Source organism: Octopus sinensis, linkage group LG7, assembly GCF_006345805.1.
Source record: "Octopus sinensis linkage group LG7, ASM634580v1, whole genome shotgun sequence".
Classification (NCBI taxonomy): Eukaryota; Metazoa; Mollusca; class Cephalopoda; order Octopoda; family Octopodidae; genus Octopus; species Octopus sinensis.
The window spans coordinates 90411753-90434515 of record NC_043003.1 but is presented as its reverse complement, the minus strand read 5'-3'; the positions used below and the strand labels follow the sequence as shown (position 1 = coordinate 90434515).

Here is a 22763-nt window from a genome sequence, read left to right as displayed (position 1 = left end):
GCTAGGTGCTTTTATGTGGCACTGGCACAGGCACCTTTACACAGCACCAGCATCCACTACACACATTACATTGTGGATGAAGCCATAATAACCATTTAAAGTACATACTGTAATACACGTTACAGCAGAAAAACCTTGCACTCATTTCAATACACATTAGCTCGTGAAGTTAGGCAGGTGGTAACAATACCTTTATGTAGCTAATGCTTTACTGTCTCTGCCCCACCCACACCCCCAAGTAACCATCATGGTCTGAACTTGTGCATACCATGCACTTACTGTTGAAATGTTTGTAAATCACCTGTAAAAAGGAGGGTTTCCCTTTTTGCCACACCCTGTATATATTTTTCTTTCATTTTTCCATAGTATTATACACTATTTTGTTCTACACCTACAACCTGTGTCACAATTTCTCTACACCTGGAATGCTGTAGAATGGTGTCAGTGACAAAGTCATCAATCATCATCACTGTTTCATGAACATGTCACATGCTGGCATGGGCTAGATGGTTTGACAGGATTTGATGGGCCCAAGGATGGCATTGTGCTCCAGTGTCTACTATAGCATGGTTTCTGTGGCTGGATGCCCTTCATATTGCCAAATCTGATGAAATTCACGAGTTTTCTACATCATAGTTATTTCATTTTCAAGTCACTTGCCCAACATGTACAACTGTTAAATATGTGTGTATGAGTAAGTAAGTGAGAGACAGTGTGTGTGTGTGTGTGTATAGGTATGTCTATATGAGTAAGAAGTTTGCTTCACCACTATGTGGCAATGTGGGCAAATGTCTTCTTACTATAACCACGAAATTTCTTTTTATAATATCTGCAGATGTTATTTTATTTGATTTATCTAATGGCATATTTAACTAGACCTTGCTCGTTTCCTACTTGCAGCAAAAGCAACAGGATTACACACACACATTCCTCTATTATACTTTAGACTCTCTACACCCAGAATAAAGCCACCTCCTACTCTAGTACAATCTCATTCAGTCAGGAGGCTTTTTTCTTTGTTTAGCAAGTTACTTGACAACTTAACTAGTGCTGGTGTCCTGAAAAAAATCACGCAATATACTCTGTAAAGTGGTTGGCATTAGTAAGGGCTTCCAACAATAGAAACCATGCTGAAGAAGACACTATAGCCTGATGCAGTTCTTCTAGTTAACTGGATACTGTCTAACCATAACGCGTGGAAAACAGGTGTTAAATGTTGTTGATCATACATACATAGAGAGAAACAGAAAGGAGTACTTACATGATCACTGACCCAGCGATTAGGAATAAGAGGCCGTTTCTTCTCAATACACACAACCCTTTTAAGATCTTCATAGCTGGGATCTGGTGAGAGGTAATCATAATATGGAAGCTGAGCATCTTCAACAATTCCTGAAAGAAATAAAATATAAAGATGTATATGCATATATATATATATATATATATAAAATTAATCCAAAAATAAAACAAAGGAAAAACACAATGCGAGGACATGCTACATGCAAAGTATTAACAGATGCTCAGGGAAGGAAAGAAAGTTAGTTTTATGTTTCGAGCAAAGCTCTTCTTCAGAAACAGGAGACAGAGGAAAGTCCAAGAGAAAAGGACGACAGAGGGGGAACAAAAAAGCGCCAACAATCCACATGTAGTTACATTTTGAAATGTAACTACACACACACACATGTGTGTGTGTGTGAATCGTTGGTGATTTACTTCCTCCATCTTCCCTTCTATAGGACTTTCCTCTGTTTCCGAAGAAGAGCGTCTGCTAATACTTCACATGTCCTATGTCCTCACGTTGTTGTTTTTCTGTGTTTGTTCTTCTTTTTGGGATTTACTATATATATATATATATATGAAATGAAATATATTTTAAGTAGAGGAAGTAAACGTGTATAAAGTGTAAGTTAAAACTAATGCCAGAGATATATGGACTGAAGCAGCAAATGACTGGGACAAGAGAGCTCTTCTCAGTGATTGAAGACAAAGCATGCAAGTAAGTTACGATTTGCATTACAAGTGTTGTAGGTTCATTATCATCATCTAATGTCTACTTTTGCATGCTTGTATAGCTCAAGTGGAATTTGTTGAAACAAATTTTCTATGTCCATTCTTCCTCCTCTCTCTCCCCAGATATACAAGAAGTCAAAACTCAATCCGCACTTTTGCCACAACATATCTTTATTATTATTATTATCACACTGCCCTCTGCGCATTTGTGCTTATAGTTGGTACTATTGTGGACACTTGAGTTTGATCTTGATTGTGCCATTTTTCTTTCTGGCTTTACGGTGTAAGCATGGCTGCTCCACTAGCTGTGTGCACCAAAGAACAACAACAAGCAGTGATCCGATTCCTAGAGAGGAATCAGGCTTGTATGCTCTGAGAGATCAGTATCCATCTGCATTACATGACCAAACCAGCATGGTCTTCTCTCTCACATACTGCATCTAATTCCTCTTAATACACCAGCGCTGTGGAACATGTACACTTACATTACACATCCAGCAGAGCATACAAGCCTGATTCCTCTCTAGCCTTCATGTCCACTGCATTCAGGGCCCACATCTCACTATGTAGCATTGCTGAGCACTCCACAGACATGCATACCCTAAACGTAGTTTTCAGGGAGATTCAGCAGGTCACAATGTGACAAAGCTGGCTCTTTGAATTACAGGTACAACTCAATTTTGCCAGCTGAGTGGACTGGAGCAATAAAGTGAAATAAAGCGTCCTGCTCAAGGACACAACATGCCACCAGAAATCGAACTCACAACCTTACAATCGTAAGCTGAATACCTCTAACCACTAATCTACAGGCCTTCATTATTAAAAAGTCTACACTAAACTGCTAATAATACACAGTAGTATTGTTTCACTGTAAGACTACACTAATGTTTTACACACAAACAATGAATCAATTGCTTAAAATTAGTAACAAACAGTATTCTTAAAGCTGACCAGAAAACAAAGGAAGTCTCTGTCTAGAAGTGTTTCACTGCAATGGACAGCCAATAAGCTTGTTTTGATATGACCCAGTTCTTCTTTTGTTTGTATAAAGGTCTTAAACATTACACACATGCATGCAGACACACACAACATAAAATTCTTTAAACAAACAGTATGAATAAATGTTTATCATTATTATTATTAATAATAATAATAATAATAATAATAATAAAATAATAATAGTTGTTGTCGTCGCCGTCATCCAAACTGTCCATTCGAGGTTGGAAATCAAACCACTCATCTTCTGCTGTATACCAATTACTAGTAAAGTAGATGGGCTACTTTATTAGTAGTGAGCTAAAATGTGACCGGTTTCAAACAAAAAAGACAGAAAAAACCCTCAGTTCAACTGTTAAATACTAAACAAAACATCCCTTTTTGTTTGTTTATTTAATCGAGATAACATGCTGCTGGAGAAACTCTTATCCAATGTGGATACCCTTTCTACTAGGAACTACTTCTCTATGAACAAATGGAAATACTAGACTAAGAAAGCGGAGTTATGTCCTTTATGAAATGGATGTCGTTAAGTTCAAGCATTTTAAAATTAAATTTATGTAGTCATTATTTGTGTTCAATCAAAGTGTTTCAGATGGAATGAAAACGCTGTCTGTGGCTCAATAAGAAAACAGGTTGCAAACTCAATGCCCTGTTTATTAACTCATTATTTCAAATACTCTTCTAAGAGACATGTATGGTCATCAGGATAATAATAATAATAAATTTCTACTAAAGGCACAAGGCCTGAAATTTGTGGGAAGGGGAGCAATCAATTACATCGACCCCAGTGTTTCACTGGTACTTAATTTATTAACCCACTGAAAGGATGAAAGGACTCAGAACATAGTGATAGGCAAAATACAGCTAAGTATTCTGTCCAGCATGCTGACGGTTCTGCCAGCTCACCACCTTGCTTAATGATAAAAACTAGTAGTAGTAGTAGTACTCAGTGGAAATTCCACAATAAATAAGAAATTGTTTTAGATGGTTGTAAGTTTATATAGAGCCATAAAAATTAGTGTTCCTTTATAAACTCTATATTATAAAAGTCAAAAGTACTAAGCTGTTTTTGAACTGCGTCCACAAGTAGTAGAGATATTGAATTGAAAAAGGATGGGGAGGTGGAGGCAAAAATTGTTGGTGGGACAATGATGAATAATTTTGTGGGATTCTACCAAGTTAGCTGCTATGCATCAAAACTTTTTTGAGTCAATGCTCAGGAGAGTAAGGCATTCAAAATATGGTGAGTGATGGAGAGTATTCATTGGATGTAAGTCTCTGGACAGCTTCCAACATATCAATATTCTGGATAATATGGGGCTTCCAGACTAGAGTTGCAAGCTCTAAATGTTGATGTGCCATAGACATGTACAGCTTTAGATAAATAGCTAATAAACGAGTAACCTTTTTGACACTTCACAACCATGTGGTGCTAAGTTCAACCTCACTGTGTGGCACCTTGAATATTCTCTGCCCATAGCCTCAGCTTCACCAATGCCTTGCATGTTAGATTCAACAGATGGAAACTGTGCAGAAGTTTGTCGTCGATGTATATATATCAGTTAACTATTCACATATTGCTTTCAATTGGAAAAACAAAAATTTCTATACATACTGAAACTGTGATCTACCAACGATAGAAATACATATATTTACAATATAACTACAAAAAGAAAATATAGAGAAAAAAAAGCAGGTGCATAAGCAGTACCTTTATGAACACACCGACGTGCAATTTCCCATAGAACTAAACCAAGAGCATACACATCTGCCTGTTTGAATGATTCAAAATGTTTCCTATTTATAGTATCATCCAATATTTCTGGGCTCATATACAATTTGGTGCCCTGTCGAGAATTCGGTGCAATATCCACTTCATTAGTTTCACTGCAATAGAAAAGAGAGAAGATATATATACGTAAAGATATATATACTCCTATAACACATACATGTAAAAAAATATTTGAGTAAACGTGATTGCATTGTAAGTTTTTGCTAGGATAGATAACTCTGCTTGACTAAATCTGTGAAGTTGACAAATTCGCTAAACTTTTTATGCAAATTGACTTAATGTACTAAAGTACACAAATGCTGACATGAACCGGAAAAAATGCAATGTTTTTTTCTTATCACCCCTTCCTACTAAATTTTAGATATTTGTCTGTGCTGGAAAAAGAGGTGTGTCTTTCTCTCTCTATATATACACACACACACATATATATATATATATATATATATATATATATATATATAGTTCAAAGATCCAAATGTTCTCTGTATAGAATACACTTAATAGTGCTCAAGGGATTTAAACTTGAGTGGGTATAGAAGTTAACAAAGGGATAAGCAAGTTAGATCAATATATAAAGGATTTGTAAAACTGTTCCCCAACCCCTTTCATTCTCTATATCATTTGTATTCTGTGTACGTAAGACCTTATATGTAAACACATACACTTTTTGCATTTCATGTATTTAATATACTTTACAAATACTTTAATAATTATATACGTAATTATAACAAGGGATTGGCTATAAGCCCCTCCATGTGCTAGAAAAATAGACGCCTAAAGACGCTATTACCACCTTAAAAACTCTGAAAAATAAAACATGGGCTATTTTTTTTGAGTTTTTAAGGTGGTAATAGCGTCTTTAGTTACCTATTTTTCTAGCATGTGGAGAGGTTTATAGCCAATCCCATGGTATAATTATTCAAGTATTTGTAAAATTTATGTATAAGGTTTTTATTTCCATGCTGACCCCTTAGTAAAATCATTTATGATTTTTACCCTTTACTATAATTTAATACACTTTATATATTGATCTATGTCTAACTTGCTTATCCCTACATTTACTTATACAGCTATCTTAGGTCCTTGCAGGGTATAAAGATAGGGTATTTCCAGAGAAGCACTCAACCTGAGTTCTGGGCTGCTATTAACACTATCAAATTCAAGACTAATACTGAAGTTTAAGTGTAGAAAATCCCTATTTCACGATAGTAAAACTGTTGTGTGAGTGTGGCAAAGAGTAAATCATAATACAAATAATATGAAAACAAAGAAATCCTCTAACACATCTTTAAAGATTTGTTACAATTGTTTCTGTACCAACTCTGCTTGCAATGCCAATTTGCACAAAATTTCGAAGTGAAAATTTACATAATGTTTGCAGTTTTAGATGTTAGAGTGGCACTTGATCAAACTTGCATCAAAGATGCACCGTCACATAAGCAAAAAGCAATGTCTAGAAGACGCACAATGGAGCATGCAAAAGAGAAGACCATGATGGTTTGGACATGTGATGCATATGAATGAAAATAACTGTATAAAGAAGTGCTGATCACTGAAAGTGGATGGCACCTGTGAAAGAAGGAGACTCAGGAAGATATGGAATGAAGTGGTGAGGACTGATCTCTGGATGCTGGGCCTCATGAAGGAGATGGCAACGGACTGAGAAGTCTGGTGATATGAGGTTCTTGAGAAGACCCACCCACTTCAGTGAAACTGAGTTCTAGAAGTGCTGTGTGTTCCACCCACACCTGACAAGAAAACTTTTCACGCACTCTACCCCAACAAACTATACTAGATCTCTTCCTCACATTTCCTCTTTTCATACACTATGCTTATCTCTTGCTCCCCAATCCTCTCCTTACTACTCTTCTCACTGTATCATTGCTATTTTGTAATCCCCTACCCCTTGTATATACCCAGGTTTCACCAGTCACTGCATTCGCCACCCCTACACTCAGTGCATCCAGGTGAAATCTCTACTCCCTACTCACACTCCATTTATATTATGATCCCCGTACCTTGAGGGTATGCCCGGGCATTTGCCATCATCTATGTCTCATTTATATTCTGAGTATGCCCTGGCACTTTGCTGCCATCTATCTCTTGCATCCTTGCTCTCTTCTACTCTCTCTCTTTCTCTTTCTTGCTCTTCATGTAGCCATGTATCTCCTCTACTGCAACACATTCTTGATCATGCTCTCTTTCTTTCTTTCTCTCTCTCTCTTTGACCAAGTAACCATGTATGGCAAGACACCTGTTTCTGTTTCTTTGTCACACTCTAACCATTCACCATCTGACACAAGATCACGTCCTCCAATGACCCCTCCCCTCTCAAAGGATCTTTGTCTTACAAGTTACTTGATGACCCTGCCAGTACTGGTGCCATGTAAAAAGCATCCAATCCATACTGTAGAGTGGTTGGCGTTTGGAAGGGCATCCAACTGTAAAAACCACGCCAAAACAGACAGTGAAGCTTGGTGCAGTCATCTGCCTAGCCAGCTCCAGTCAAACCGTCCAACCCATGCCAGCATAGAAAGCGGGCGTTAAATAATGATGATGATGACGTTTCAGCAATCAACCAAACTATGTTTCATTGAGGCCTAATATGAGCTGAAGAATGTTGTCCAGAGTTGTCAGAATGCCAAAATTCAAACTTAAATGCATTCCATATCTAAGAAATAATCACGGAGTTATCTCCCATCTTTTATTTTAATTCCAAATCTGTTTATTTAGACCAGGAGTGGCAAATTTCTTCTTCGTGGAATCGTTAATAGTTTAACAGCTCCACACCATCATGTGAATTTCTAAAATGAAATTTAAAAATATAAATGAAATATTTCTTGATTTATAAATGATAATTTCTTTTGTTGTTTTGTGTCACTACTGCTTTTAAATAGATATTTAAAGAGATTTTTCAGGTGTTCATGAACCTCTAAAATAACCTCACAGGCCCACAGGGATCAATATTAACCACTTTGCCGACCCCTCAGATACATAATTAATGTACTTCTCACTACTATCTCCAGCGGTTGAGTGTCTACCTCTGACAAAACCTAAGAAGGTCAAAATCACGTGATCTAGTAGTCTTGGTGGTGGTGATGGCAAGTGATTTATCTTCTGCTAATAATGTAAACAAGAGTGCTTATATGCACCAAAATTCCATGTGAGAAATTCTCTTATGGTAACTATCCCAGTAATTTGTGTTCTAACACATCCAATTTTTAAGTGGGGACAAATATTACCTTTTGGTATTAATACCGCTTCTGTTACTAATAATTATTTACTAAAGCTATAATTTAATTATCTTGGCTTGCTGCCACCACAGTAAGATACTGTCTATTAAACCATGGAATAGTTTTAGATGGGTAGACTGTGCCAAAAAAAGTCAATAATTATAAGCAGTGTCCCAGCATAGCCACAGCCCTGGGGTGAAATGTATAAAAGAACATAAGAAATGTATGGTTAGAGCGTCTGCTTGGTTTTTGTTTTGTTTTGCTTGTTTTTTACTCTTTTAGGAAGGGGCCAGCAGATAGACATAGGCTCTTCCTCAACTCTCAGAAGTACCCAGACAATAAAAAGCAGAAGTTAAATGATGTTATATGGGATATATATTCATATATTTTGTTCCACACACAATGTTATCTTTATCAATGTGGACTTTTAGGCTAGCTCCTGCAGAGGGCTAACTGTGCCTCAGCCTAGAGCTAAATAGCATGACTATATGTCAATAATTACTATTATGCCCCAGTGGTGTTTGATCAGAGGTTAAGGACAGGTGTGAATTAATTCTGTAATGCAGTCATTCTGTTGTTCCAGTCCCAATTTCAATTCCAACTGTTGGCCAATTTATCCCAAAGTTGTTATCTCGATATAAAATTAATGAAACAAATGTCATTTATCTCTGACATCATCAGACAAACACCAATTAAGATGGTGTGAATCAGTCAAGCTTTACCTGCTAGAAATAGCAACCCAAATGCTTTTAAATCTGATCCCAATGATCCAAATGAAGTGCAGATTCTCAATCCTGGGATCATCCTGATTCCAGAAAGGTATAATATGTGTATGTAGAGTAATTGTAGACTGAGGTACAGGTGTCCCAGGTGGACAGGCAGAATTTCACTTTTGTGATTACAGACTGACACTTTAATTCAATGTAAAAAATTATCAATTATAGCTGTCACTATCACAGCACAAAATGACTGTGTCAAAAATACATCAAGTTGGATTAATATTATCGTTAGCAACTGAACAATGGTGCAAACACAATGACAATATTCTGGTGGACCAATATTCTAACCGTTTCACCCTTTCACCTCAATAAACATTTCACAAGAAAGAATTTAACTGCTGTGATATATGTACACAGTTAATTTCGTAAGCAAAAAAAAAAATATGATCAGAGAAACCGCAGTTGTCTCCCCTACTGTCCATTAACAAGGCTATTCTCTTAAAAGTTAAACCAACAGGTTTTCAAATTAGTTTTAGAATGCCCAGAAAAATAACTATATAGCAGTAGTGGTATGTTGAAATGGTTCGTTTTCGATTAGATAACGATGTTGGGACGGTTTTGACAGATCTAAGCTATTTGGAAGAAAATGTTTGTCTGGAAAATTTCGTTCAAGAATTCTGGCCACATTGTTCAGTGAATACATCAGCATTTTTTGAAATTTCAAGGTTAGTGTAAAGAAACACCATGAACCTTTTTATGCTGCTCTGGAGAAATTAGAAGTTTGGGGGTTCTTTTCTAAAAAATTCAACATACACTCCAGGTAAAAAAATTTTGTTTAATATTTGGCTAGTCAAACTTTAATATAAAAGATATGAATTACTATAATTCTTGTGAATATTCAAGATTTGCAGCTTATGAAATATTTCATATGAATTATGAAATATCTAAGTCATGTGAAATTGGCAAAATGATTATTTTCATCACCACACATAACTTTGAAACTTTCCTACTACATCAACGATATTAGCATCTATTTTATTGTAGATATTATGTTTTATCTAACATTTCCTCACCCTCAGCTCAACAGTAATCACTCATAACTCTCTCAACCGTATTCTTCTTTAGTACTGGTGCCACAATAAAGTGCACCCAGTGCAGTTACATGTAGGGCTGCAAAGAACTTTTAATCTTGTTGAAAATACATCAACCTTTTTAATGATGATGCCTTGATATCCAGCCATAGAAACCAAGCCAAAAATTAAACTTAGGAATGAAACCTAGTTCTCTGATTCATCTAAGAGAGGAAAAAAAATAATCCATTCAGCCCATGCCAGCATGGACAGTGAACATAATACAGTGACCATGGCAATAATAATGATGAAACATAAAAGTTCAAAAATAACATGACACACACTAAAACTTAGGAAATGCAAGTAACAGGGAAAAAGAAATACAGATGTGTGTGTGTGTGTGTGCATGTGCACGCATGTATAAGGAATGAAATAATCACTGTACCTAATATATTTGACACAAAGCCCAAGATCTGCTATACAACATGTTAGGTTTTTCTTCACCAAAATATTCTTACTTTTTATGTCTCGATGAGCTAATGCAGGTTTACCTTGAAGAGAACAGAAGTAAATGTTTTTATCAATATCAACAACAATGCAAGCAACAGAAGAAGAGTAATAAAGAAAAATAATTAATAAATTAGCATCATAACAATCTAACTATACTATCATCAAAAAATTACTGTCTCTTCCATCTGAGCCAGACAGACATGCACTCACATTTGAACTAAAACAAAATTTCTAACTTCATTAGACTAAAACTTGGATTGTGAACATACATTTTAAAACAAAAATTCTGCCCTCTTAACATTAGATATGCTCAATTGGAAACAAAATTTCACTAATGTGGAATCTTCTATATAGCTAACCAAGCTGTTAGAAATAATAGCCAAACCTCTCTGCCCACAGGCATCTTTAAAAAAAATTATACATTGGACAAAGTAGTTTCAGATATGCAAAATATAAGATGGTCACAACAGTAACATGTTTGAGTTTAGGCCTGCTCAGACAGGGCTAATCTGAGGAGCTCACTGCTAGATGCATTTCAATGTACAGCAATTTACTTTTTCCTTTCTTTAACTTGGTAGATAATATCAATTACATTCACTTGCTATATGGACCATATGGATCTTTTAATGCACATATTTTAACAAAAATACTGCATCGACTTATTTTATAGCTGTTGTGCCTTTCCTGGTATTATCATCATCATCATCATCAATTAATGCCATCTGTCTTCCGTGCTGGCATGGGTTGGAAGGTTTGACAGGATCTGACAAGGCAGAGGACAATTTCAAGCTCCAATTTCTTCTTTGTTTTTTGTTTTTTTTTACAGCAAGATTCCTTTCCTAATGTCAACCACTTTACAAAGTGTACTGGGTGCTTCTTTCATAACACCAGTACTAGTGAGGTCACCAGATAACGCACAAGACAAGACCCCTTCAAGTGAGTGGGAGTATAGGCAGAGAAGGAGGTAACATTATGCAATGACAGGTAGGTTAGATAAAAACATTAAATATCATGAGTTCTATGACTGTTAATGGAGTTAATTTTTCTGACATTGACTGAAATAGAAAAATGTTTCAACTAATAAATAATATACATTGCTTTATGAATTTTCATGAGGAGTTTACTTTTTGATAGATTATAAAATGCTATTTTAAACAGAACTGCATTTGCACATTATTCTACTTTTACATAGTCTAATCACATCAATATTAGATATTTAAATGAAAATAGATGTCCATCTCTGAGTGTGTATGAGAGACACAGACTGAGGTTAGTAGAATAATGTGTTTTGCTTATGGGTGTATATTAATAACCAGAGCATATGTGTAATTAAAACATTTTAACTTTACAGCTCATGTACATAAAAAAAAAAAAAAGGAATCATCAAAGAGAAAAAAGAAAATTAATGAACAAGGACTAACCTTTTGCTCCATATATTTCTGCATGAAGGAATGCAAGACCTGCTACTGTTGAGTGAGCTAAGCGCATCATATCAACAGCATTCAATGTGGTTGCCCTAAGGAAATCATATAGTGACCCATGATCATGGTAGTCTGTTATGAGATATAGCTGTGTACCTTTGATATCAGCAGCTAGAAATCCTAAAAGACAAGAAGAGAAAGAGGAAAGGTTACTTTCATTATGTAACATAAGCCTACTCTTTATAATGAGCTCTTTCTACTGAAAGACAAGCATCTGGTGAAAAGAAAAGTGTATAATCAGCAGAATTCCAATATATGACCAGCTCTTATTTTCATCAGCTTTTTGGATTGTCCTCATCATCATTGTTTTAATGTCCACTGCTCCATGCTTGCATGCATCAGACAATTATAAATTATACTGTGCTCCTGGTGTCAACAGTGATGTGCTATGATTAGGGTTGAGGATGTTCTAGTATTTGGCAATTTTAGTGTTTCTGATTTGGTACAGAATCCGTTTAACATAAAATGTAACAACTGATTTTTGCTACTTGGGTATGGAACATTGCAGAAACTAAAACAAAAAAGTATAAAAATGCTCATAATTACCAAATTAAAAACTAAAACTATTTTGTTATAGATACAGAGAAAATCATTTCTGCTTTATGTCATAAGAAGAGAGATAACCCAATTTCTTCACTTACATTTTCATTTACTTAACTATTTTTCTCTCAAATTGTGTTATATGTTCAGGTCTTGCTTTGAGCATTGCGTTGTACTTTTTTTTTATTCTTGTTGAGTTTGCAGGAAGGTTCAGTGCCCATAACGTTCGTTGACCATCCAAGACCAGAGAGCTTGATGCTGCTAATGTTTCATTTAAACTACTGCAGGTCAAGACCTGCTGGCAAAATAACATGAACAGGGAGATTCTAGAGGGATGATGGTGCGGGGAGAGAGGAGTGGGGTAATAATAATGGTTTATGTGGGGATGAGGGGGTTGAATGCACCAAGACTGAGAAGAGATGGAAAGACAAGTGGATTGCAAGTATTTGAGTGGTGGATGTATGGAACAGAGGCTATTATAGATACAATGCAATACACATATGCATACACAAAGTGCATGCATGTGGGTGTGTGCATTTGTGTGTAAGTGAGAGTGTGCATGCCTTCAGTGCCAAATCATCCATATCCAATCAACCCAAACAATCTATATCATCCATAGCACCTGTTTTACAACTATGGTGTACTGGGCCATGAATATAATGAAGTGTCAGTGAAGCCTCCAACAGCTGCTGCTATTCTTTTATAATAAATACAATAAGAAAAACAAAATTAAAATACAAGGTACTACTTTAGTCCATCATGACATAGTTCTTAGCTCAGACCAGACCTGTATCAAACATTCTATCTAACACTAACAACTTTGACAATTCACCAAATAGAAGAGGGATTTAATTTTCTTTGGTGGGTACAATTTACAATCTAGTTTAAAGTCTGTAACCTAAAGCTCCACAGTTTAAGAAATAGTGAATGGTGATATTGTCTTTGGTTTGAATACTGAGAATGTAGTTGATTTTTCAAAGAAGTTGGGGGTTTTTTTGTTGTTTTTTTTTTGTATAAAAGGAGAAAAATCCACTGCAATAATTGTTTTATTTCAGTCCCTCCTAGATTGTTGACCTGCAATAGCTTAAACAAATTGTTAACTGCATCAAGGTCTCAAGTCTTGAAGGGTCAACAAAGGCTATCTTCCTGCAGATTCAACAAAAGCAAAAAAAAAAAATTTTTTTTTAAATATAAAGCAATGTTTGCAGCAAAACTTGAACATATAACACACACAATGAAGAGAGCAATGTATCACAATGTGTCAATAACAAAAACCTATCTCCTATAAGGTGCTCTTTTTCAGGCTTCTGAAACATGTTTCTGACTCCATCTTGTATGCTATCAAAACATCAGTTACAGAGTAATCTTGATATTTACAACAAACTATAATTTACCCATAATATGTCTTTACAAACAGCTGTATGTGTGTGTGTGTGTATATATATATATATATATATATATATATATATATATATGAAAGAATGGAGTTGAACGATGAATTAACAAAATTCCTTTATTTTCGACATATGTTTCGAATTTTGTTAATTCGTCGTTCAACTCCATTCTTTCATATATTTATATTAAAAAAACACACAAATTTCCACACGAAAGCACGTAACTTCAAACATGTCTTCTCTGATGTGAATTAACCAGGTATCGGTTAACTGAATTATCCATAACAAGATAATTCATTCAACTACTCATATATATATATATATATATATATACATGTGTGTGTGTTCATGTATATGAAAGAAAATGGAATTAACATCATTTATTTAAAATCACTACAATTGTTTTGATGCATTCTCACACCCAGGTGAGGTGTTGTACAATCATTATTTAACACCCAAGATGTGGAATGCACTTCCTCGGGTGAATATTTAAATAGGTTCTTCATGAGATCCTCTACCCATTTCACTTGTATGTTGTGTGTGTGTGTGCGTGCGCGCACACACACACACATATATATATATATATATATATATATATATATATATATATATATATATATATATATATATATATATATATATATATATATATATATACACACACACACACACACACACATACACTTTTGTACTTTGGAAGAGACATGCTGCCCATAAAACATGCACACATTGGTCAAATTTCATTACAGTAGTTATATTATCAGTTAACTATATAATAAATTAATTAATTGGTATGTCAAAGATTTTTCTTCACACTCTGTGACCAACCATTAGATTCCATAATAGAAACTAGGAGCAAGGAGTGTGTTATAGCATGAAAGAAATATGTGAAGTCAGAGGCTGTGATGAAAGAACTTGATTAATCAATTAATATATTAATTAACCAAATGTCTAATTAACTGGTAGTAAAACTGCAATGAAACACAACCAGCAACCAGTGTGTCTGCTTTATCACCAACATGACACTCCCAGAGGATAACAATATGTGCTTCAAGAATGTTGCAAAACAAAACAAATGATGAAATGAAATGAAATGGGGAGGGGGGAGTGTGTGTGTGTGTGAAAATAAGCATGTATCAATGAATGTTTGTGTTTAGAAAAGTGAAATGTGTGGGTGTGAGTGAAAGACAATGTATGTGTGTGCATGCGTTAATGTGTATGAGAGAGTGAGAGAGAGATAGTGTGTGTGTGTGTGTGACTGACAGAGAAAATGTTTATGCATGAGATTGCATAAACACGTGCCCGGATAAATAAAATAATTGTCAACTACTAACGACAGTAATATGAGGGAGACGACCAGCTGTATATGTGTGTATAGACAGACACAGACATAAATCATCATCATTTAACGTCCGCTTTCCATGCTAGCTTGGGTTGGACGATTTGACTGAGGACTGGCAAACCATATGGCTGTGTCAGGCCCCAATCTGATCTAGAAGAGTTTCTACAGCTGGATGCCCTTCCTAACGCCAACCACTCCAAGAGTGTAGTGGGTGCCTTTACGTGCCACCGGCACAAGGGCCAGTCAGGCGGCACTAGCAACGGCCACGCTCAAAATGGTGTTTTTTACGTGCCACCTGCACAGGAGCCAGTCCAGCGGCACTGGCAACGACCTCGCTCGAATGTTTTGTTCACGTGCCAGTAAGGTGACACTGGTAACGATCATGCTCAAATGGTGCTTTTTACATGCCACCAGCACAGAAGCCAGACAGCTGCTCTGACAGTGATCCTGCTCAGATGGAGCTGTTAGCGCTCCACTGGCACGGGTGCGAGTCATCGAATTTGGTTCAATTTCAATTTCGATTTCACTTGCTCCAACAGATCTTCGCAAGCAGAGTTTAGTGTCAAATGAAGGGAGGTTGGCATGGGTGCCAGTCGTCAAATTTGGTTCGATTTTGAATTCAATTTCGATTTCACTTGCCTCAGCAGGTCTTCGCAAGCAGAGTTTTGTGTCCAAAGAAGGAAAGTTATGCATAAAGTGGGATGGCTACATCCCTGGTAAAGGTCACAGGTTATGGTCTCACTTCTCCTGCCAGGTCTTCTCATACACAGCATATTTCCAAAGGTCTCGGTCACATTATTAAATACAATTTAACACAGAAAAAAAATTAGGCCTAGTGCTCTATATCTCTAGTTTCACACCTATTGCTTGCCAAGCAACCTTTTTACCAATTACACTACTGAGTGCCTGCCTTTTCCTCATCACACATTTAATAATATAGATAATTATACACCCTTTAACTGTATTGTTTAATCTCTAAATGTGGCTCATTTGCTTCACAAATAATTCATTCAATCACTTAGCTGTAGCACATAATATACTGAAGTATCACACTTCTATTTGATATTTGTGATAAGAATTAACCTTGTTAATATGGTAAAAGTTATGAATTAAAGTTTGGGAAGGGTGTCAAACAAGGAGATACCATCTCTCTACATATGATCATCATCATCATCATTTAATGTCCATTTCCATGCTGACATAGGTTGGATGGTTTGACAGGAGCCGACCAGCTGACACACTGCTCAGGCTCCATGTCTGTTCTGACATGGTTTCTGTGGATGGATGCTCTTCCTAATACCAACCACTTTACAGAGTATACTGGGTGCTTTTATGTAGCACCAGCACCCACAAGCCTGCTAGAATCATTCAGCTGAAGAGGGATGTAGGTGCTATACCTGTATGCAAGACAACCACAATTTTACTTAACTTAACAGACCTTCTCAAGCACAGCAAACTGCCAGAAGTCTTAGTCCCTTGTCATCTCCATGAGACCCAATGTTTGAAGATCCTTTCTCACCACTTTGTCCTACATCTTTCTGGGTCTACCCCTTTCACATGTTCCCATCACAATTAGAGATTGGCACTTCTTTATGCAGCTGTCCTGATCAATACACATCACATGACCATAACACTACATCAAGAGCATGAGATCCAACTGACAGAACATAAAACACATAGCACAACATAGGAGATGCTGATGAAGGGTTCATCATGTAACTAACTGAACAAATACCAAGTTAAAAGAAAAAAAAATGAATAATGACAGTACAGGTAGTAGGGTCCAGCTTAGCAAGAACCCAGTGGTTGGAATAAGTAAAATAGAAAAACAAGATATGTGCATAAGTACATGCACACACACACACACACATACATACACACAAATATACAAGAGCCATATACCATGTTGATTCATAATAAGGCTGGTAAGGAAGATTTAAGAAACTATCGCCCCATATACCACATCACACTTCTATAAGCTGTTTACAAAGGTCATCCTCACCAGACTATCAAAACTCCTGGATGATCAGAAATTAAGGGAGCAAGTAGGTTTCTGTAAGAACTACAATACAATAGATCACATATTCACATTAACACAACTTGTAGAATGGGTGAATGACTACACACTGCTTCAGTGCTTCACTTTCATTGACTATGAAAAGGCCTTTGATAGTGTCGAGACAAATGCAGTATTATAATCTCTGGTAATGCAAGGTGTCAAGATGCAATACATCTAACTGCTCAGAGATGTGAACTCTGGATGCACCAAGATATAGCTCTGTTATTGCCACTAGTAAGAGTTCCAATTAGGAAGGGTGTCAAACAAGGAGATACCATCTCTCTACAACTCTTCAATGCATTTCATCAGAGACATTGATTGGACAGGTGACGTGAACATCAATGGCAGCTACTAATACACCTCTGATTCACAGATGACATTATACTAATGGCCATAACCACAGATCAGCTGGAGACTACAGTGACAGAGATGGACACTGTTGGTTCAGCAGTAGACCTTAAAACGAACCACATAAAAACAAAATACATGCAGTCCAAAGATGTAGTGCAAGGCCAAATACGTGTAGGAAATGATGAAATCAAGGAAGTAAAGGAGAACATTTACTTAGGACACAGTAAATATGTGCCAACACATGAATGCTGAAATCTCAAAAAGAATAAGGACAAGATGGAAAACGTTTACCTCAATAAAGAATGTGCACAAAACAAAGCAGGACAAGACATGTATGTGAGACCCTTCAATAGCACCCTCCTCCATGTGCTCTTCTATGCGAGACAGGTCAACTATGAAAATGGAAGATCATCGATTGGCTATGACACAAACGAACGTGGAATGATCCATGCTAGGAATATCTTTTCAAGAGCATATTTGAAATGAGATAATTCAAGAATGGAATGGAGTGAACAATGTAATCACAGAATACCAAAAGCACAAGTTCTGCTGGGCCGGACATATCGCAAGGTTCAAACAACAGGTGGACCTGTGCAATTGCCAAATGGTATTCAAGAGAGCAGAAAAGGGGCTACTTGAAAGGCTTCCACAATGATGGGAAGATGATTTAGTTAAACAATTTGAGACAAGATGGAAAAGAATGGTGTAATCAAGGAAGGTTTGGAAGCACATTGCGACCAGCAAGTCTGCTGGTCTGATTGATATAGTGATACATAAACATACATCCATACACACACTATGCATTTATGCACATAAGTGTGTATGTGCATGCATGTATGCTAAAAAAAAAAAGCTGTTTGTTTTCCTTACCTAATATATTATCATGTCTAAGCAGCACTGTTTGGTAAAGTTCAGTTTCTCTGAACCAACTATCTTCTTCTGTGGTAAAAAATATCTTCACTGCAACATTTTCCCCTCTCCACTTGCCTTTCCACACCTCACCATACCGACCTTTTCCTATACTCTTAATCAAATATATTTGCTTCGCTATTGTGCGCTGAACCTACAATGAAAAAGAAAAGCTTTTATGAAAATTATCAATGACAAGAAATTTCAATTCTATAATTTTTATTTTTCTCAATTATTTTTTTTTCAATGTGAAATTCTAATTTAATATATTTTTTTATAAATTAAAATTAGAAGGCAAAATTTTTAATTATAAACTTCAAAAGAGAAAAAAAAATTTTCATGGACATTAGAAAACTTCCTTTGTTTTCATCTTTTCTTTTCTCACGTCCATGTGGATTTTTTTAATATATTTTTTCTATATTGTTGGGTAGAGAGTTCTATTATAGTTCCATTCACATCTAGGATGCTTTACAGAAATTCCAAACTGACCTTGGTACATGATTGGTATTTATTGTATGTTGTCAACCCTAGAAAAGGGCAAAAGTCAAAGCCTGCATCAGTAGGTTTTGATCACAAAATGTAAATGGACGTAGTTGGATACTATAAGGCATTTTACCTGAGATTCTAAATATTTTACCAATTCACATTTATAATATTTTTTTCTGAAATGAAAAGTTAAATTTATACTCAAAAACAATAAAAATATTAAAAAAGAAATTGAAAATGAATCATTATTTCAATTTTTATGGTTTGAATGATTTCAAGTTTTAAATTCTGTGTGATTTCCTTACAACAAAAACATGTTCCTGAGCAAGGTAATACTTCCCCCATGACCTGACACAACCAGGAAGATTAAACCTAAAGGTCACTGCTTGTATGATGGTGACGCTCCTTTACAACTGTCACACAAATTCAAGACAAAGTGACACAAACACACACACACATATAGTGGACTTCTTTCAGTTTCAGTCCTCAGAAACTTCACATGGTTTTGGTCAAGCCAGTGCCAGAAAACACTTGCACAAGATGCAGTGGTACTGAACCCAAAACCACATAGTCGGGAAGCAAACCATGTAACCCTTTAGCATTCAGATTATTCTGTCAAATGTAATGCTTATTAATTACCATTCTTTTGAATCAATCATGCACTGTCTTGTAGTTTTGAGATTTCAATGGTGTGATTGTTTACTTTTAGTATGACATTGTACGATAGGTGTAAGAGACCAAATTTGGCCAGTTTGAACATTAAACAAGTAGTATATTTTGGCCAGATATGGCCAGTTCAAATGCTAAAGAATTAAACATATGATCATGTCTGCACATATCAGTATAAAGTGAGTGCGTGTATGCAAGTGTGTGTGTAGTCAGTTAATATGATGTAATTAATTAAATTCACTAGTCAGAGATGTAATTGTTTATAGATGTAGTAGAAACGGCTATAGTCAATTTGACAGGCAAAAGTTTGCTTTGTCTTGGTCAGTCATTATTATGCACTCACTTGTATTGACAGCCAATTAAATCCTGGGTGACCTTTCAGAATAGAACTGCAGAGATGATACTCAACTGCTGCATCCACGAGGAAGTAGGTAAGAGTGAATGTGTGTGCATGTATGTGAGAGAGCATACATGAGGGTGTGTGTGTGTGCTACAATATATAGAGGTGCCGTATTTTTTATCTTTTACTTGTTTCAGTTATGGTGTGCTGCTTCAAAGGGTTTTTAATCAAACAAACTGGCCCCAAACTAAAACCCAAAACCATGTGGTTGGGAAGCAAGTGTCTTAATCACACAGCCACACTCTAGTACCCATAAGTAAGTATAGGAGGTAAAATATACATGTTTTTATTAACTTATGTTTGGTTCTATGAATAGTCAGATAGTGTAAATATTGAAGTACACCATCTGTTTTGTAGGGGTGGGGGAAAGGATCAACTTCAACAAAGTTTAGTTTTAAATGTTGTACATAAAAGGGCTCAAAATCTGTAAATAAAATAATTCAATAAATAACTATTGATCAGTAAAATGTGTAGTCATATGTGGGTCTATGTTTTTGTGAAGGAGATCAGCATATTTTGATTTTACCAGAATATTCAGGATGGAATCAATTAACTGCTTCCCGTCAAAACTGTTGGTCTTGCAAATTAAATACAACTGCTTTGAAGTATCAGAGAAAATAACAAGCAGTATTTTTTCCAGCAGTTTATGTTGTGAGTTCAAATCCCACCAAAGTCAAGTTTGCTTTTTCATTCCCCTGGATATCTTTAAAAATGAAGTACCACCCTAAGATAATAAAGGTAGATGGTATCAGTTAACCCTCAAAACTGCTGGTCTCTTGCCTCAGTTAGGAACAATTATTATTTTTATTAAGGTGGCAAGCTGGCAGAATCACTGGCACATTGGACAAAATGTTAAATAGTATTACTTCTGGATCTTTATGTTTTGAGTTCAAATTATGCTAACATCAACTTTGCCTTTAATCTTTTTGGGATAGATAACAAAGTACCAGTCAACTACTGGGGCTGATATAATCAAATAAACCCCTTCCCCTAAAATTGCTCACCTTGTGTCAAAATTTGAGAGAATTATTATTATTATTATTACTATTAATAATAATGTTTAGTGGCATTTTGTTCATCTTTACATTTTGAGTTCAAATTCTGCCACGGTCAACTTTGCCTTTCATCTTTTCAGGTTCAGTGAAATAAATAACAGTAAAGCATTAGTGTTGATGTAATCAACTAGACCTCTCCCTCAAAATTTCAGAATTTGTCCCTATAGTAGAAATAATAATAATAATGATTATTATCATCATCATCATCATCATCATCATCATTATTATTATCATCATTATCATTATTAAGGTAGCAAACTGGCAAAATCTTTAGCATGCCTGACATAATGCTTAACAGCATTTCACTCATCTTTGTTCTGAGTTCATATTCTGCCAAGGCTAACCTTTTATCCTTTTGAGTACCAGTTAAGAACTGCGGTCAATGTAATCAATTTACCCACTTCACCCAAATTGCTGGCTTTGTGTCAACATTTGGAATCATTATTATTATTATTATTATTATTGAAGGCAGTGAGCTAGCAGAATTGTTACTGTGCCAGACAAAATATTTAGTGGCATTTCTTCTAGTTTTACGTTGAGTTCAAATTCCATCAAGGTCAACTTTGCCTTTCATCTTTTTAGGGTTGATGAAGTAAGTACCAAACACTGGATTCAATGCAATCAACTAACCCCCTCCCCCAAAATCTCAGGTCTTGTGCCTAGAATAGAAAGGATTATTATTATCATTATTATTGCTGTTATTATTATTACTATTACCATTATTTCCTTTGATGTTCTAAGAAGAAGAAATGGTAGATATTGACATTTGTATTTCTCAAAAGTATATTATTAATGTTGTAAATGAAGTGAAATGGTTTCAACCAGGACTGAAACCATGTCACTCAATCAGTTTATTACTACAGAACCTAGTAAGCATCAAGAGCAGCACCCACAAATTTTTTAACTCACCAAAAGTGGTAAACCTGATCCACTACCAGAACTGTGGTTTATCAAGTCTTTAATACATTCTCCTGGGTGTATCTGATTTTCTTCATCCATGTACTGGGATCTTAGTAATCCTGTTCGACAAAATCTGCAACAAAAAAAAAAATATTTGAATAAAAACTGGATTTAAAAAATGAACCCTTCTGTTAGTGTATTTTTCTTGAAATTACCTTCATTTCAATTAATTTTGAAAATAATAAAGAATTTAGTAAATTAACTTTTGTCATTACCAACCTGGGATAAAAAAATTAACATAAAATTTTTATGGAAAGTTTTCATTTAGATTCCTTTAAAATAGCAAATTTGTATCACAGAATCAGGAGTTTCAGATGGGTTGCTATCAAAAGAGCTCTCTTACTTGTTTCAGTCATTTGACTGCGGCCATGCTGGAGCACCGCCTTTAGTCGAGCAACTCGACCCCGGGACTTATTCTTTGTAAGCCCAGTACTTATTCTATCGGTCTCTTTTGCCAAACCGCTAAGTGACGGGGACATAAACACACCAGCATTGGTTGTCAAGCAATACTAGGGGGACAAACACAGACACACACATATATATCATCATCATTTAACATCCGCTTTCCATGCTAGCATGGGTTGGACCTATATATATACGACGGGCTTCTTTCAGTTTCCGTCTACCAAATCCACTCACAAGGCTTTGGTCGGCCCGAGGCTATAGTAGAAGACACTTGCCCAAGGTGCCACACAGTGGGACTGAACCCGGAACCATATGGTTGGTAAGCAAGCTACTTACCACACAGTCACTCCTGTGCCTATAAATAACTTTACAAATTTCT

General features: G+C 35.8%; 1 protein-coding gene across 1 annotated transcript in view; it reads right to left on the bottom strand.

The window, feature by feature from the left end:
- Window positions 1–22763, bottom strand: part of LOC115213859 (bone morphogenetic protein receptor type-1B) — a 106747-nt gene that overhangs the window by 820 nt on the left and 83164 nt on the right. Inside the window, exons 5-10 of the mRNA XM_029782800.2 lie at window positions 21929–22052; window positions 18371–18563; window positions 11755–11934; window positions 10269–10374; window positions 4721–4896; window positions 1262–1392 (exon numbers count right to left, since the gene is read on the bottom strand). Of these exons, the coding sequence (XP_029638660.1) occupies window positions 1262–1392; window positions 4721–4896; window positions 10269–10374; window positions 11755–11934; window positions 18371–18563; window positions 21929–22052 (910 nt within the window). The remainder of the gene's footprint in view (window positions 1–1261; window positions 1393–4720; window positions 4897–10268; window positions 10375–11754; window positions 11935–18370; window positions 18564–21928; window positions 22053–22763) is intronic.